Source organism: Erinaceus europaeus, chromosome 9, assembly GCF_950295315.1.
Source record: "Erinaceus europaeus chromosome 9, mEriEur2.1, whole genome shotgun sequence".
NCBI classification, from domain to species: Eukaryota; Metazoa; Chordata; class Mammalia; order Eulipotyphla; family Erinaceidae; genus Erinaceus; species Erinaceus europaeus.
In genome coordinates, this window is record NC_080170.1 from 23,656,849 (window position 1) to 23,675,770 (window position 18,922).

At 40.9% G+C, this 18,922-nt stretch overlaps 1 protein-coding gene and 1 non-coding gene across 5 annotated transcripts in view; one reads left to right on the forward strand and one right to left on the reverse strand.

Annotated features, from left to right (window-relative positions):
- Nucleotides 1-3,770: 3,770 nt before the first annotated feature.
- CP (ceruloplasmin) overlaps nucleotides 3,771-18,922 on the forward strand; it is a 58,848-nt gene continuing 43,696 nt past the window's right edge. For 3 of the 4 annotated variants that reach the window (XM_060197538.1, XM_060197539.1, XM_060197540.1), the window contains exons 1-4: nucleotides 3,771-4,164; nucleotides 15,048-15,295; nucleotides 16,215-16,427; nucleotides 18,008-18,181. In XM_060197538.1, the coding sequence (XP_060053521.1) occupies nucleotides 4,019-4,164; nucleotides 15,048-15,295; nucleotides 16,215-16,427; nucleotides 18,008-18,181 (781 nt within the window). In that variant the 5' untranslated portion in view covers nucleotides 3,771-4,018. The remainder of the gene's footprint in view (nucleotides 4,165-15,047; nucleotides 15,296-16,214; nucleotides 16,428-18,007; nucleotides 18,182-18,922) is intronic. The other variant, XM_060197541.1, reaches the window with a different exon arrangement.
- LOC132540544 (U6 spliceosomal RNA) lies at nucleotides 13,577-13,683 on the reverse strand. Its single transcript, XR_009551742.1, has one exon. It is a non-coding gene; the product is annotated as a U6 spliceosomal RNA (small nuclear RNA).

Genomic DNA, 18,922 nt, shown 5'->3' on the forward strand with positions numbered 1-18,922 from the left:
AGGGGAGGGAGAGATAAAGAGGAAGCAAGACAGAGAGAGACCTGCAGTCCTGCTTCACCACTTGGAAAGCTTTCCCTCTGTAGGTGGGGACCAGGGGCTTGAACGTGGGTCCTTGTGCACTCTAGGGTGAGTTTAACCAGTTGTGCCACCACCTAGCCCCTAGTAGAACATTTCCTTAAAAAAAAATTTTTTTTTTTTTATTTAAAAAGAAAAAGAGAAGGGAGGCAGGAGAAGGGCTAAACAGGAAAAGTGAGGTTAAAGGAAGACCTCACCTTCCAAAAAGAAAAGCAACTGAATTGAAGTACAAAGTCTAACGACTCAAACAAGGATCCTGGTTCAAGCCCCCAGCACCCTACCTGTAGGGGGTTACTTCACAAACAGTGAAACAGATCTGCAGTTGTCTATCTTTCTCTTTCTGTCTTCCTCTCCTCTCTCAATTTCTCTCTGTCCTATCCAAAAAAAAATTTTTTTTTTTTTCCTCCAGGGTTATTGCTGGGCTCGGTGCCTGCACCATTTTTGTTGCCCTAGTTGTTGCAGCCTCGTTGCGGTTATTATTGCCATTGTTGACGTTGTTTTTGTTGTTGGATAGGACAGAGAGAAATGGAGAGAGGAGGGGAAGACAGAGAGGGGGAGAGAAAGACAGACACCTGCAGACCTGCTTCACCGCCCGTGAAGCGCCTCCCCTGCAGGTGGGGAGCCGGGGGCCAAAAAAAATTTTTTTAAAAAGTGGCCACAGCAGCAGTGGGATTCGTAATGCAGGCACCGAGCCCCAGCAATAATCCTGGAGGGAAGAAAGAAAGAAAGAAAGAAAGAAAGAAAGAAAGAAAGAAAGAAAGAAAGAAGAAAGAAAAGAAAGGAGGGTTCAGGGAGTCAGATGGTAGCGCAGCGGGTTAAGTGCATGTGGCACCAAGTGCAAGGACCAGCATGAGGATCCCGGTTCGAACCCCGGCTCCCCACCTGCAGGGGAGTCACTTCACAGGTGGTGAAGCAGGTCTGCAGGTGTCTATCTTTCTCTCCCCCTCTCTGACTTCCCCTCCTCTCTCCATTTCTGTCTGTCCTATCCAACAACGACAACATCAACAACAATAACTACAACAACAATAAAAATAAGGACAACAAAAAGGAAATAAATTTTTTAAAAGTTAATTAAAAAAGAAGAAGAGGGTTCAGGTCCTGGAACACGATAGCAAAGGACCTAGTGGGAGTTGTATTGTTAAATGGAAAAAACTGAGAAATCTTATGCATGTACAAACTATTGTATTCCCTGTCAACTGTAAAACATTAATCTCTTAATAAAGAAAAAAATTGAAAAGAAAGAAAATTTTCATTACATTATAACGTGTCATTACTAGGGCTTCACCATACCAGGGTTTTTTTTTTTTTTTTTTTCAGCTAGAGAGAGACAGAGAAAGAGAAATGTAGCATAGCACCAAAGCTTCCCCCAGTGTCATGGCGACTGGAGCTCCAACCCGGGTCTCGCACGCACTGCAGAGCAGGTGAGCTATCTAGCCAGCCTGCATTAGAAAGCTACCTAAAGCATAAGGTAGGAGGGGATCATGAACTAAAAAAAAAAAAAAAAGGGAGAAGAAAGGGCAAGAGAAAGGAAAGAAATTTTTATCACGGGGCTGGGTGGTGGCGCACCTGGTTACGTGCATGTATTACAATGCACAAAGACCAGGGTTTGAACCCCCGGTCCTCACCTGCAGGGGGAAAGCTTTATGAGTGGTGAAGCAGGGATGCAGGTGTCTCTCTCCCTCTTTATCACCCCCTTCCCTCTTGGTTTCTGGCTGTCTCTATCCAATAAATAAAGATAATAAAAAAGTTTAAAAAAAAAAAAAGAAAGAAAGAAAGAAAGCTACCTAAATTCAGATGTGCATCATTGTAAATCGGCAACTGTCTAAACTACATGAAGTTCACCGCTACAAGTTCACTTCCTCCCTTTCAATTGCCCCCTTTTATGTAATTTACTCACCCCTGCCCTATTCCTTTCTGGTAACCATAATGGTCTTACAGCGTAGTAAGTACAGCCTTTCTCTTTATACAAGGGAGTGAAATCAGGCAGTGTTTGCTTTTCTCCACCTGACTCAGCTCACTAAACATAATACTCTCCAAATTGTTGTAAACAAAAGGGCCTGTCTCTTTATAGAAATAGTATGCCACCTTCTTGATGCATTTGTCTGTTGACAGGCACTTGGGTTGTTTGCAGCTCTTGGTTATTGCATATGATACTGCAATAAGTATGGGGTTGCATATACCTGTTTGACTTACTGTTTTGGATTGGGGGGGGGGTAAATACAGACATGTTGTTGGATCTTAAAGAACATCTATTTTATTTTGTTGTTTTTTTCTTTCCATCAGGATGATCCCTGGGTTTCAGTGCCCATGCAACTCTATTACACCCAGCAGCCTTTTTTTTTTTTTTTAATATTTATTTATTTATTCCCTTTGGTTGCCCTTGTTGTTGTATTGTTGTACTTGTTGTTGTTGTTGTTGTTGGATGGGACAGAGAGAAATGGAGAGAGGAGGGGAAGACAGAGGAGGAGAGAGAGACACCTGCAGACCTGCTTCACGGCCTGTGAAGCGACTCCCCAGCAGGTGGGGAGCTGGGGGCTCGAACTAGGGTCCTTATGTTGGTCCTTGTGCTTTGGGCCACCTGTGCTTAACTCGCTGTGCTACCACCCGACTCCCCGCCCCTCTTTTTAAATTTCCTTTAGATAGGATAAGTTACAGCGATAGAGAGGAAATGAAAGATAGAGAGAAAAGAGACACCAGCTTGTGAAGCTTCCCCCACAACAGGCATTCCCCTGTGATTATCTGCGGCTAAAATCTGGGTCCTTGTACATGGTAACATGTGTGTTCTACTGTGAGAGCCACCTGCCAAGCACCCCCCACCCCTTTTGAGGACTCTCCACATTGTTGTCAAAAAAGGCTGCACCTAGTTATATTCCCTTCCAGTAGTGCAAAAGGATTCCCTTTCCTTCACATCCTCTCCAACATTCATTGTTTATCTTTTGAGTAAGAAACCAATCTCATAGGTGTAAAGTAAAACATCATTGTTTTGATTTTAATTTCCATAATAATAAGAGAAGAGGAATGTTCTTTTCATGAAGTTGTTGGCCATCTGTATCTCCCACCCCAACCCCCAGCCACTCTCCACCTTGGAGAAATATCTGTTTGAATCCTCAAGACAAGAGTTTGATAAAGTTGTTTATATTAAAATTCACATCCATGTCAAAGAAGGAAATCCCAGGCGAATAAGTGAGGACTCTGCCTAGTTTCTAAGACCAAGCTCACCCTTTCAGAATGGGTTTATGTCTCTGATTTCTTTGATGATCCAAACAGGATAACTCATCCTCTTATGGTTGGCTAATTATTTCTATGTCATAGCACAAGAAACTCCAGTAAACTTCCCATGAAGATGTGTTCAGAGCTTATAAAACGGATAAATCTTTCACAATAGTAACCTGATTTTGAGGATACTTAAGCTTGTTGGACTTAGTATCATGTCTAGCATCTTAAACTTGCAAGGAAGTGTTGCTCGGCTTTTCAAAAGTAAGGGGCTACATGCTTTGTTTTTTGGTTTTTTTTCGAAAAATTTTTTTCTTCTGCTTTATTAAAAGTTCACTGGATACAGGGCACTGTACTGTGGCATGTTAATTGAGTAACAAAGCCAGCATTTAGAGATGATCCCTAGCTTGGAATTTATGCAATGAAAGGAGGAGAGCACAGAGTTATGCACAGGCGAGAGCCTCCAACAATAACTGTTGACCTTTTTATTTGGAATCAGCGGGGTAGTCTGGCAACAAAATGCTTTTCTTTTCTTTCTTTTTTTTTTCTTCAGTTTACGAGAACTGAGCTGAAGTAGAAAATGTTATTTACTTTAAGGAAACAATTTACTCTTGTGCAACATTAAATTGTGTCAATCAAGCAAATAAAGGAAGAAAGCCTTATTTATAAAGTTGCCTGCCACTGCTTTCATTTTATCACATCTCGAGCTCCAAGGACGAAGGGGGGGAAAATGAAGCTTTGGCTGCTTGGTATTTCTCTGTTTTTGTATAGTTGCTCAGCCTGGGCAAAAGAAAAGCATTATTACATCGGAATTGTTGAAAGGACTTGGGACTATGCCCCAGGCAATGGAGAGAAGAAACTTATTTCAGTTGACACGTAAGTCACTCTTCTTACTGTTTATAGGCCAAATTTATGAATTACCAACTAAAAAAGTGAAGTTAACAAGATGAAATATTTCTGTGGTTTGTGATATGCAGAAACTGAAAGATGCAGACTTGGAACTCAAGCACTTTTAAGCAATGTCCATACTCCTAGTTTGTTTTGTTTCTAACTTATGTTTAAGAAGCTGTTTTATCCTACGCTCTTGCTCTTTCCCTTGATCCTGAGGACTGTGTAGGCTTCTTTCCCTTTGTTTGTCATTGCCTCACCCACCAAGAGTTCCTGCCTTTTTGTCTTGCTGCAGAAGTTCCTCTAATGTATTTCTTTCAATTTAAGTGGCATTGAATTATTATGGCATCATATAAATTTCAGGTGTGCATCACTGCAAGCCAGCATGTGTCTATACTAAGTTTCCCACAGAAAGCCCAGTTCTTTTCTTCACCATACAGTTGGTCCATTTTCCCTGATCTACCCTTCCTTTCTAGAAACCATTATAAAGAATGAATGCATAGGGCTGGGGAGATTGCATGATGGTTATGCTAGGGAATTTCATGCCTGAAGCATCAAAGGCCCAGGTTTAATCCCCAGCCCCACCATAAACCAGAACTGGGCAGTGCTCTGGTAAAATAAATAAAATGAAAATAAATAAATAAATACATTTAAAAATAATGAATGCTATAGCACTGACCAATTGATAGTGTTAACGCTAGAATTTTTTCTTAATCCATCAAAACATCATTTTTTGAAATCAAATACAGCTTAAACACATATCACCCAGCCTAATGCTGGAAGCCTCTGGGTAATTAGTTGAGCTCAGTTTTCTCAGCCTCAGCATGCTACTCAGCAAAGTGCAGATGGGGAGGCTTTATGCAAATAAACTCTTGCCTGAGGCTCCAAGGTCCCAGGTTCAATCCATCTGCACCACCATAAATTAAAATTGAGCAGTGTCAGGGCCAGGCGGTGGCACACCTGGTTGAGCGCATATGTTGCAATTTGCAAGAACCCGGGTTCGAGCCCCGTTCCCCACCTGAAACGGGAAAGCTTTGCAAGTGGTGAAGTAGTGCTGTAGATGTCTTTCTGTCTCTCTCCCTTTCTACCTCTTCCTACCCTCTTGATTTATGACCGTCTCTATCCAAAAAATAAAGAAATAAAAAATAAAAAAAAACTCCTGCCACAAAGCCCTTTCACACTGACTTTGCAGTTCACACTCAGGTTTAGTGACTTATTTAGCAAACAGTTCTTGAAAATATTGTCACCTAGTTTTCTTTTTTTATTATTTTTATTTATAAAAATAAAAACACTGAAAAGCAAAAAAACATAGGATAAAAGGGGTACAACTCCATACAATTCCCACCACCAGAACTCCATATCCCATCCCTTCCCCTGATAGCTTTCTTATTCTTTAACCCTCTGGGAGTATGGACCCAAGGTCATTGTGGGATGCAGAAGGTGGAAGGTTTGGCTTCTATAACTGCTTCCCCGCTGAACATGGGCATTAACAGGTCGATCCATACTCCCAGCCTGTCTCTCTCTTTCTCTAGTGGGGGAGGGCTATGGGGAAGCGGGGCCCCAGGACACATTGGTGGGGTCATCTGCCCAGGAAAGTCCGGTAGGCATTATGGTAGCATCTGGAACCTGGTGGCTGAAAGAAGAGTTAACATATAAAGCCAAACAAATTGTTGACTAATAGGGAGTTGGGTGGTAGCGCAGTGGGTTAAGCACACATGGTGCGAAGCACACATGGCGAAGTGCACAGACCAGCACAAGGACCAGCATAAGGGTCCCAGTTCGAGCCCCCAGCTCTCCATCTGCAGGGGAGTCGCTTCACAGGCAGTGAAGCAGGTCTGCAGGTGTCTATCTTTCTCTCCCCTCTCTGTCTTCCCCTCCTCTCTCCATTTCTCTCTGTCCTAACAACGACGACATCAACTAAAACAACAATAAAAAAAAGTTGTTGACTAATCATAAACTTAAAGGCAGGAATAGTGCAGATGAAGATTTGGGGGAGGGATCTCCATTTTGTAGATAGTTAGTAGGGCCTATTTTAGTTATATTCCAAAGGGCCTATGACTATACTAGCTTTTTGCTTTCTTTTTTCTGAGCCGACATCTGTTATGCAGGTGGATCCAAGTTATTGTCTGGGGAGATGATGTCATGGCTGGAAAAAGGACCAGAAAGCTGGATCAGGGAAGAGAGTAGCTTCTAGTTTGGAAAAGGTGTATAAATATTGTTGACTGTAAACTCCATCGATTTGATCTGATCTGGGGCCCATGTTCATCTTAGGAGCCTATGTGACCTCTGCATCCCTGTAGATCTGAGCTCACATTCTGTGGTCATGAGTAGGAACATTCCAAGCTGCCCCAATATCAGGACCCATCTTCTTCAGGTGGAAGATAGAGCCATGTTATCCCGCCTCCCTTCTGAGCATGGAACATTGTTGATCCGTGTTAAGGGTAAGGTCCTATGAGGGCCCACAAAGGGGACTACTGTGTTGTTCCTGATAGAGTCACCTAGTTTTCTATGTTAGGTTAGTGAAATAAATTAGAAATAGTATAGGAAATACGTCAGTATAAGCAGAAACAGTAACCAAGAAAGAGGAAGTAGCTTAAAGTTTGACCTCATTAAAGCGTTTTAGTCCTTGCCCTTATCTAGCTTTTTAGTCCTTACTTTATACAAGATTAGCCTTAGAGTGATTGAGAGAAGTGAAATAGGAAGTAGATGAGGAGGGTATCCAGATCTTATTCTTGTTTCTTACTTTTATTTTTGCCTACAAGTGAGATCATCCCATATTCATCCTTCTCCTTTTTGGTTTACCTCACTTAACATGATTCTCTCAAGCTCCATCCAAGATGAAGTAAAAAAGTCGACTTCGTCACTCTGAACAGCTAAGTAGTATTCCACTGTGTGTATATATACCACAACATTCTTAGCTACTCAAGACACTTGGGCATTTTGTATTTCTGATTGTTATGAAGTATCAGGGATTGAACCCAATGCAAGGTACACGCTCTACCTCTAAATCATTTTCTTGATCTGAAATAGTATTATTATCTTCATAAGGATATACTTTTAAAAACACTTTGCATCACTTACTGTTAAAAGTTTTCTTCCACCTCTAAATCTAGGAGAAATTGTAGGAGTTTACTTTAAGATTATAGGATTTGGAGGATTATAGGACTATACTGTTTGGAGAGGTTTCACTCTTAGGAGTAATGTGACACCTGAGAGGAAGAAATTTCTATTATTACATTATTTTTAATTATCAGCAGAGGAAACTATAATCAATGTGACTTTTTTGTTCTTGTTTAAAAAAAGGTTTTTTATGTAGGTGAAAATTTTAATGTATTTTTCATTAGTGATTTAACAGTATTTTACAGGACTATAGATTTCAGGAGCATTTTCTTTCTTTCTTTCTTTCTTTCTTTCTTTCTTTCTTTCTTTCTTTCTTTCTTTCTTGTGCCTGTAAGTCACCACCCCCACAAGAGTTCTGTGTCCTGATTCCATAACCACTGTAGTTCTTGCATTTTATAAGAGACAGATTTTTTTTACAGATTCTTTTTTTTTACATTGTCTTTATTTCATTATTGAATAGAGACAGCCAGAAATCAAGAGGGAAGGGGGAGACAGAAAGGGGGTGAGACAGAGAGACACCTGCAGCCTTGATTCACCACTTGTGAAACTTTCCCCCTGCATGTGGGGACCAGGGGCTCGAACCCAGCTCCTTGCATGCTGTAATGTGTGCTCAAACAGGTGCGCCACCGCCCCACCCCTTTTTACAAGTTCTTTTGCCTTAGTCATCTATAGTCCACATAGGAGTGAAGTCATCCAGTAGTCATCTTTTACTTACTTCACTTCTCAAAATACTTCCAATTCCATCCAACTTGCTCCAAATGATACTATCTCAGCCTTTTTGACTGCAGAGTAGTGTTCCATTGGGTATATATCCTATAGCTTCTGTATCCAGTCATCTGTCACTAGGCATTTAGGTTGTTTCCATACTTTACTTTTATAAAAATGCAGCTATCTATAAGCATTAAAAATATTTCCAATTTGATTGTAATAGTTTCTTTGGGGATGAGGAGATAGCATAGTTGTTATGCAAGATTTTCATGCCTTAGATTCTGAAATCCCAGGTTCAACCCCCAGAACCACCATAAACCAGAGCTGAGCACTTCTCTGGTCTCTGTGTATTTTTCTCTCTGAATCTCTCTCATTAAAATAACAAAATACTTTTTAAGATACTTTCTTTCACAAAAGACAAAACAGGAAGCATTCTGCCTATTGTTGTGTATGTAAAAGAACTTCCAGTGGTAGATACTCTAATTATATTATAACTTCGGCTCAAAAAGTAATTTTTTACTCTCTCCCACTATAAAACATTTTTTATTTAAAAACAAACAAACAAACAAAAAATGAGGGAGTCGGGCGGTAGCCAGTGGGTTAAGTGCACATGGCTTGAAGCGCAAGGATGGGCGTCAGGATCCCAGTTGGAGCCTCCAACTCCCCATCTTCACAGGCGGTGAAACAGGTCTGCAGGTGTCTCTCTTTCTCTCCCTCTCTCTGTCTTCCCCTCCTCTTTCCATTTCTCTTTGTCCTACCTAACAACGATGACATCAGTAACAACAATAACAATAACTACAACAACAATTTAAAAAAGAGCAAAAAAAGGGAAAATAAATAAATATTTTAAAAATAAAAAAAACGAACCCCAAAGTTTAGAGACCACTTCTCCTATTTTAGGAAATGGTTGGTACAGAAGGTCAAAGCAGTGAAAGGATTTTGACAAAGCTCATTACAATTGGCTGAAATGGAATGTGACACATTCCCAAGTGCTTCACTGTATTTACAAAATACAATGCAAACTTACCTGGGTGGGGCTTTAAGACTTCATGAATTTATTTTATTTTATTTTTAATTTTTCCCCTTTTGTTGCCCTTGTTGTTTACTGTCATCGCTGTTATTATTGTTGTTGTTATTGTTGTGGGATAGGACAGAGAGAAATGGAAAGAGGAGGGGAAGACAGAGAGGGGGAGAGAAAGATAAACACCTGCAGACCTGCTTCACCACCTGTGAAACAACCCCAATGCAGGTGGAGAGCCGGAGGCTCGAACAGGGATCCTTACATCGGTCCTTGTGCTTGGCGCTATGTGTGCTTAACCCACTGTGCTGCCAAGACTTCATGAATTTAAACCTTTGAACGTTTGCAAAAATGCCTGTCAGTAGGCCTGCTAGAGTACAGATTGGAATCTCTACGCCATCATTGGGACCAATCTCTTAGCAATGAGAATATGTCCTCTTACAGAAAGTTTTATTTGGCTTGAACCAGTCACTGTGAGATGGGGTGGCACCGGTTCTGCTGGGACCAGACAGGGATTCCTTCTTTGCACAGAGGTGTTGAAGCCACATCTGGATGCTTACCTCACACTGAATTCTTGCTGACTTCACCTCCACAGTAGGGACCAGAGGATTCTGTTCTCAGTCTCAGTCTTCTCAGTGCCTTGCCATTCTGTTGTTGCTAAATCTTCTTAACAAGGCTGCAGCTGTTGGGGCTGAGTGATGGCATACCTAGTAGAATATACATTACCATGTGCAAGGATCTAGGTTCAAGCCCCTGCTCCCCACCTGGGGGGCGGATCTTCACAAGTGCTGAAGCAATGCTGCAGGTGTCTGTCTCTTTTCCTTTCTTTCTCCACCTTCCCTCTCAATGTCTCTATCCTAAATAAATAAAATATAATATAATATAAAAAGAAAGACCACAGCTGTCCACACCAAAGCTTCAGATTTCGGGGTAGGGATTCACGTCCACATCCTGCTGATCTGCCTTGCGATTTTGGTGCTGTTGGAGTCTTTCTGAGCCATCCTGAATATCTTCTTCTGTTTTGTTCTAACCAAGCAAACCCTGTAATAGACAGAAAATGAGAACAAGTAAGAGAAAAGGAGGCATATGCACGGAATTCACTCTCTGTTGGGTGCAAAAGATGTCAGGCATATGCACGGAATTCACTCTCTGTTGGGTGCAAAAGATGTCACTTCTTTATTTTTCTCACTTTCAACTTATCTGTCCTCCAACCAGCCTGGGGAAGGGGGAAATCAATCTCATTCATTTCTTCAGGGAACAAATTGAACGACTGAGATTTATACAGTCCAGGAGAACGCAGGGTCCTTAGTATGTGGTAGCAGCTGGGAGAGTCTCATCATTATGTGGATATTTATTTGGGAGCTTTTTTGAACCAGAGCATCAGAAACCTTCCTTTCATACATAACACTTGGCATCCAAGAACCCCTGGCTTTTTTATTTTGGGGGCTTTCTCTACTGCCGATAATTTTTATGATTATACCTTTTATTTTTTGTAATTTAATTTGTTATTTGTTATTAGTAGTATGTTACAAGCTTATAAGATTACAATGTATAGTTCTACCCCACATCCACCACCAAAGCTCTGTATACCCACCTCCCCACCTCTCCAGAATAATCACCATAGTTCTCATAAATCTTAGAAATTGTTGGTGGGGACCACACAGTAGCACAGCGGGCTAAACTCCAGTGGCCACAGGGTTAATGTCCAACACCACCTGATGTCAGAGCTGAACATCTCTCTCTCTCTCTCCTTCCTTTCTCATAATAGATTAAATTTTTATTTAAAACAATAAAAGAGGAGGTCAGGCGGTAGCACAGCAGGTTAAGCGCATGTGGCTCAAAGCACAAGGACCCGGTTTAAGGGTCCCAGTTTGAGCCCCCAGATCCCCACCTGCAGGGGAGTTTCTTCACAGGAGATGAAGCAGGTTTGCAGGTGTCTTTCTCTCCCCATCTCTGTCTTCCCATCTTCTCTCGATTTCTCTTTGTCCTATCCAGCAATAACAAGGACAATGATAACAAGGGCAACAAAAGGGAAAAAATAGCCTCCAGGAGCAGTGGATTTGTAGTGCAGGCACCGAGCCCCAGCGATAACCCTGGAGGCAAAAAAGAAAGAAAGAAAGAAAGAAAGAAAGAAAGAAAGAAAGAAAGAAAGGAAGAAAGAAAGAAAGGAAGAAAGAAAGGCCGGGTGGTGGTGCACCTGGTTGAGTGCACGTATTACAATTCGCAAGGACCCAGGTTTGAGCTCCTGGTCACCTGCAGGGGGAAAGCTTTGCAAGTGGTGAAGCAGTGCTGCAGGTGTCTCTCTGTCTCTCTTCCTCTCTATCACCCACTTCCATCTTGATTTCTGGCTGTCTCTATCCAATAAATAAAGATTTTAAAAAATTATTTAAAAAATTTTTTAAAAGAAATAAAAACAGTTTGCTTGCTTTAGTATTTCTCAGGTTCATGTGAATCAGATCTCTAGATTCGCTAAGCAGAATCACCTTCAATTCTATCTATTTTGTCCCAGAGGACACAATATCATCTTTTTTTTTTTTTTTGATTGCAGAGTAGAATTCCACGGACTATATATCCTATAACTTCTTTAGGGAGTCATCTGATGACAGGCATTCAGGCTATCAACATTCAGCCTGTATTTATATTAACACTGTGGTTGGTGTGTGGTCATGCGAGCAGGGGCCCTCAGTGCAGTTTCGGCAATCCCTACTTTCCCCAGCTGAAAGGAGGCAGGATGAGGCAGGGTCCATGCTCCTCTCCCTTTGGGGATCAGGCCTGCTGGGCTGGGGACTGATAAGGCCTTCCCTGCCTGCTCCAGCTATACTGAGTAGCCTGAGCCCACCGGGATTCTCTGGCTGGAGGGACCCATTAGCTGTTGGCAGAGTCACTGCTTCAGGTCCAGCTCAAACCACTTCATGGCCGCATGCTTTATATAGAGCAGCAACTACCCCTCCACCGGGGTGTTGCTGGTTGTGGGGAGTCTCATAGAATCCCCTGGTCACCCTAGAGAATGAGGGCCCAGCTAGCCAGCAGCAAACTCAGTTCGCAGGACCACAGCCTAGTGACCACGCCCCCTGCCCCAGCACTGGGACTCAGTCATGCCTGCAGACTTCTGGTCACCTCAGGCTGGGGCCTGGAAATAGCAGCCGCCACCTCCTTATCTCCTGTTCTCAAGAAATCTCACACCTCAGGGTCAGGCAGCTCTTGCCTCCTTTTCTGAATCCCTAGCTCAAATAGTTAAAACACATCTGGGTATTTATTGTGCAGATGCCTGGGATCTATCCCAGACCCATGGTATCACAATCAGTGGAGTTGGGTTCAGGAATGTGTGAGGTCCCCCAGTGGATGCCAATACACATTAAAATTCAAGAAGTGTGAACTGACAAAATAGCTCACTTGGATAGTGTGCTGCTTTGTCATGTGCATGATCCAAGTTCACACCTCACCCCCATTGCACTGAAGGAAGCATCTCTGTCTCTCTCTGCCTCTCTGTCTCTATCAAAAAAAAAATGTTAGCCTCAAGTCCCTGATTTTTGGAAAAGAAGTCATTTATATTCTGCAGTAATGAAAGTCTTACTCTTGTTTTGAAGACAAGGAAACTCTCTGTATCTCTCATTCATTCCGATGCCCTAACAGCTGAGAAAATAAGACAAAGTTTGTTCCTCAGTCTGGTTATCCAGCCACTCTGGGGCTGAGTGGAAAATGGTTAAGGTGTCAAAGGTCACAGAAAAAAATAAACTCATGAACAAACACAAGTCCTCAGCCCAAGTACCGGCAGTTTTTACTGTAATGCTGGTTGTAAAGGGAATTGATGAAGAACAGATTTAAAATGAATCTTTCTAAACTGAGATGGCAGGATCCACAATAGACATCCCTCCCACCCCCCGAGCATTCAGAACCTTCTAAGTACAATAGCATCAAGATTAGTTCATAAGTTTGAAAGCCAGTTTCACTTTCTTTTTCACTCCCAGGCTGTAATTTACTGATGATTTTAGGGAAGTCTTAAACCAATCTAATCAGCCACTAACCAAAAGATAAACATTCAGGGCTAAAATATTTCTAGTAGGAAGAACACAGATATTATTTGAATCCAGAGGAAACTTAAAACTCCACATACTGCATGCATCAACAAAGCCTTGCTTTATCAGAACTAAATAGAAAATAAACATGAGTGAGATCACTTGACATCATTAATTTGACTTTCAGAAAATGTATATGTGCTTCCCTGGGCAGATGACCTCACCAGTGCTTCCTGGAACTTCACCTTCCCAGAGCCCTGCCCCATTAGGGAAAGACAGAAACAGGATGGGGGTGTGGGTTGAACTGCCAGTGCCCATGTCCAGTGGAGAAGAAGTTACAGAAGCCAGACCTTCCACCTTCTGCTTCTCAAAAAGAACTTTGGTCCATACTCCTAGGGGAGTAAATGACAGGGGAAGAAAACCAGAAGGTTCTGTAGCCCCATTGCACCAGGACCCAAAGTGTTGACCACCAGGAATCTTGTTTCATTTTATTTTAAAAATTGTATTAGTTACTTAATATTGCTTCACAAAATTTAAAAAAAATATGAAACACTTCATAAATTTGTGTGTCATCCTTGTGCAGGAACCCTGCTAATCTTCTCAGTATCGTTCCCATTTTAGTATATGTGCTGCTGTAGCAAGCACGGGATCTTGTTTTTATAGCATCAAGGAAAGGGAAGGGAATCTGAAAAACACCAGAGGAAGTCAGGCAAGGTTTCACTTCTATGAGAGAGAAGAGGAATAAAGGAAAGACACCTGAAAGTAATAATAGGTATAAAGATGAACTAGAAAGGAAGTGAAGTTGGGACTATTAAAAAAGGGGGGGAGAGAATATACATATAGTTATATAATCAGCCCTATCAGTGACCTTGGGAGAACTACTGTAGTTTCCACGAGAGAGGATGGGACACAGAACTCTGGTGGTAGGAACTGTGTAGAATTATACCTCCATTGCCTTACAGCATTTTAAATTGATGTTACATCTCTAATAAACTGTGATATAAAAGAGAAAATACATATATGAGCAACTACACATTCTGAAGGCTTAAATGTTCAGATTGATACATTGATTGATGGATTGACTGATTGCCACAAGGTTTCTCACTGGGGCTCAGACACGGCATAATTCATCCACTGTCTCAACAGCTATTTTTTCCTTCTTCCTCCTTCTCCTCTTCCTCCTCTTCTCCTTTTCCTGCTCCTCCTCCACCTCCTGTCTTCTTTTTGATAGAGACAGAGAGAAGTTGAGAGGGAAGGGGAAGATAGAGAAGGAGAGAGGAAAAACACCTGCAGCACTGCTTCCCCACTCGTGAAGCCTCCCACTGCAGGTGGGGCCCAGGGGGACTTTAAGCTCGGTCCCTGCACTTAGTGATGTGTGCACTCTACCAGGTGCACCACAGTCCCGCCCTGTTTCTCACTTGTAAACTTGGCATTTTTTTCCATTGATTGAAAGAGGTACACTATCATTCACTATTTTGCCTAAACACATTGCTCTAATTTTGTATTGTTTCATAATATCTGTGTCTTGATATGAAGATCCAATAGGAACTACTCCAAATAGTGCACAATATTTGGGCCAAGGAGAGAGCAGGGAACTTGAATGCCCACCACTTCATATGCCAGAACTAAATATTGCCCTGATCATATGTTCAGTCCCCACCACTACCATATGCCAGAACTAAATATTGCCCTGATCTCTCTTCCTCCCTTTCTCTCTCTCTCCTTCTCTCTCTCTCTCTCTTTCTCAGACAAATAAATAATAAATAGTTCTTAACTAAAGAAGCATAATATTTTCATGAAAACTTCACAGATGGCTCTTTGCCCCAAACCTCTCTAGGCCACAGTTCATAATTAACAACACCTGGCTAACTTTCAATTTCTTCTTCATTGTTTATAGAGAACCTCGAAGTTGGCAAACTTGTAAGATGATGTCATTCTGAATTTCTCTGTAATTAGATTATCCCCAGAAATAAGGGCTTCTGATAAAGTTGTCTTCTTTTCCTTTGCAGAGAAGATTCTAATACCTACCTTCAAAGAGGCCCGGAGAGAATTGGAAGAGTGTACAAAAAGGCCCTTTATCTTCAGTACACAGATGAAAGCTTTAAGACGGTTCTAGAAAAGCCTGACTGGTTGGGGTTTTTAGGCCCCATCATCAAAGCTGAAATTGGAGATGTAGTTTATGTTCACTTAAAAAATTTTGCCTCAAGGCCCTACACCTTTCATTCTCACGGAATAACTTACTATAAGGAACATGAAGGTATATTCAGCTCATAATCTAGTTGGTATCTCCTCTTACTTTTCAGAAAGAGCTTAACTTCAAAGATCTCCTGGAGAAGACTTGCAACTATGACGTTTAGTCATAAGCCATTTTACCAAGTTTTTCCAGTTTAACATATTTATGTTGTGCTTCTTCTGATTGTAAATATGCAAATACTTTCAGATGAACTCATGGGTCCTGGGGTTTCCTTCCCAGTATGAGTCTGCTTTCTAGACAAATAATTCAGTGATTGAAATCAAAACAGGTAGAGATATAGAAAAAGAAAACTTTCTTAATCTTGGTTATTGTTAAAGCTGGGTGAATGGATGATCACAGAGCAGTGAAAATAGTGTTGTTTGTTGTTGTTTTCATTTTGTCTTGTTTTGTTTTTGTTTTTACCAGAGCACTTCTCAGCTTTGTTTTATGCTGGTACTGGGATGATGACCTTTGGTGCCTCCGACTTGAAAGTCTTTCAGCATATCCACTATGCTATCTTCTTTTTACTTCTGCCTGTGTTTCAAAAGTCCTAAAATTAAAAGTGAAAAATTAAATTAAAAAAAAAGCTATCCCATGGTTACTTTGTGATTACAAAAATCAGATATTATATAAAGAGTTTCAAATAATCGGAGAGGGCAGCCATTGTGCTAATGTTTCCATACCTCAACTCCAGGACAAGTGTAGTTTTTTTTTAAACTGAAGACCCAAACTCACCTTGTTCCTGGCTTATCTACTGATATGCTCAGGAGACTCACTTCCATAACCATTCTCCTGTCATTCTTCTGTTTTTACCTAGAACATCACTGAATCCCTAAGAGAGCACTGACTAGATGTTGAATACATGTTTGCTGGATAAATGAAGGGATCACCATTTTAATTTCAAACACGTTCAGCTGTAATCCTATTATGTGTTGCTTCGCAGGGGCCCTCTACCCTGATAACACCACAGACTTGCAAAAAGCTGACGACAAAGTGCAGCCGGGCATGCAGTATACCTACATATTGCACGCCAACCAAGAGCAAAGTCCTGGCGAGGAAGACAGCAACTGTGTGACCAGGATCTACCATTCCCACATCGATGCTCCAAGAGACATCGCCTCAGGGCTCATTGGCCCTTTAATCCTCTGTAAAAACGGTACATTTGCTTATTACCACTCACATTTTATGAACAAAAGACAAGATTGGGGGCTGTCTGATCTTAAGTATAAGTTAAGTCTTTGTTACAACTCGGTAAGAAGTCTAGAGAAAGGAAGGAGAGAGTTGGATAGGACAAAGAGTAAGTAGAATAAGCATTTGTGTACTTAAACTAAGCTGCAAGAGATAAGTTCTTTTTAATCACAGGTGTGCTAGATCTAAATTCCAACAGTCATGCTGAAGAGACAAGGTTGTTTGTTTTGTTTTTTTTTATCAAATGTGACTCCTTTTGTGGCCCTCCATGTTGACAGATCTGTAGTTCTGTCTCAGAGTCCACAGGCAGAGCCACTACTCCAAACTGACCATGTAGATCTGTAGTTCTGAAGATGAACATGGGCTCACTGCTCAGTACTGCTGAAAGCTAAACACTGCCAGCCAGCTTTTACATGAAAGGGAAAGACTTCATTGACTTTCGAATTCACAGCAGAGGTAAAATTGCAGTGAAAGTCAGCAAGATGCCCAAATCGACTTCTTACTCTGTTGGTTGAGGGAATATTTCACCATGGAGAAAGGAAGAGAGATGCAAAGCCAGGAGATGAGTTCTGGAACAAACAGGATGAGGGGGCTTGAGATCACCAGGTCTTCCAGGTTTCTGGGTCATCACAAATGATATGTTTTCTTTGAATTTTCTCTTAAGACAAAACTGTAACCTAGCATATCTTCATTATTTTGAAGTGGTAAGACAAATAGAAATGGGGCAGGGAATATGAGTCCAAATTCAATTTTAGTATAGCAGCTGATCCTTTAAAAATCAGTTCCCAGGGAGTCTGGAGGTAGTGCAGCGGGTTAAGCGCACATGGCACAAAGCACAAGGACCGGCATGAGGATCCAGGTTCAAGCCCCTGGCTCCCCACCTGCAGAGGAGTTGCTTCACAGGTGGTGAAGCAGGTCTGCAGGTGTCTGTCTTTCTCTCCCCCTCTCTGTCTTCCCCTCCTCTCTCCATTTCTCTCTGTCCTATCCAACAACGATGACATCAACAACTACAACAATAAAATCAACAAGGGCAACAAAAAGGAAATAAATAAATATTTTAAAATCTTTTTAAAAATCAGTTCCTAAGAGTTAGTATTTTGTTCAAACCTACCTATCAGCTTCAGGTTACCTCCTTATCCTGGCAGTACTGGCCTTTTGGAACTATGATTTCATTTATCTGCATTGTGTTGATAAATCTTGTAACATCATGAAATAGCTTAAGAGCTTGAAATCTATTTCCTGTTTGAATAATGATTAGTTACCTGTAGAGACTTCTTATCTCAACTTGTGATCTGCAGTAGAAAGCATATATACAGCCCTGAATTCCAATCTTCTTGCTTGCAAAAAGCACTAGATAGTTATGAGCTCAGTGGGTATGTAGACTCACAGGGGTCTCTCAAACCCAGGACTCTGGACATGAAATTTTCAGTTTTTATTTTTCTTTTAAATAAGAATGATTGATCCAAGTGTGTGGTTTATTTGAAAAGCTAATATCATTAGATATGCTAAACTCTAAATCACATACTAAAATAGTAAATTTCACCTCAGGTTCTTTGGATAAAGAAAAAGAAAAAACTATTGACCGAGAATTTGTGGTGATGTTTTCCGTGGTGGATGAAAACTTCAGCTGGTACCTAGATGACAACATTAAAACCTATTGCTCAGAACCCGAGAAAGTTGACAAAGACAATGAAGACTTCCAAGAGAGTAACAGAATGTATTGTAAGATTACCAGAAATATTCATTTATTTCTTTTCCTTGGTCCATTCATTCTGTGAGGTTTACTCTCACTAATATATATTATATAAAGTTATATATATATATACACATATTTTTTCAGCCTATAGTATCTCTATGCTTCTGAAAACACAGCACACTGAGTATGCAGTACAAGTTTCAAAAAATAGATTAAGCTAAACAGGTCAAATCTAAACTCTATGCCGGGTAAAGTCAGATATAGCAAACTCTTCTCAAAATCATCAGTCACAGTTTAATGCATAAGTGTATTATAATTATGTACATATTTACTCTCCAAGCTTATTCTAAAGATTATTTGAGGCAGCCTAAAATTACTAACCAAGTGCCTAAAATCTTCTGTAGTAAAATAGCGAGCTGTATCTAAGAAAATAATTCAAAAGCACTAGTTGTAAGAGATATTTCTCTTGCACACACACATTGTCCTTCACCCCAACCCTACACTATTTTTCCCTCTAGTTTAGTTCACTTTATTAATTCTAAAATGCTTTCTTTTCTGCTAAGGTTACTCCTTATTTCTTCTTTTCTTTCTTTTTTTTTTTTTTCTTTTTCTTTTTTTTTTACCAAAGCACTGTTCAGCTCTCGTTTTTGGAGGTGGGGGAACTAAACCTGGGACTTTGGAGCCTCAGGCATAGAGTCTCCTTGAGGAACTATTATACTATCTATCCTTCTTTAGTACTATTATTGTTGTTGCGGCGGTCTGGTGTC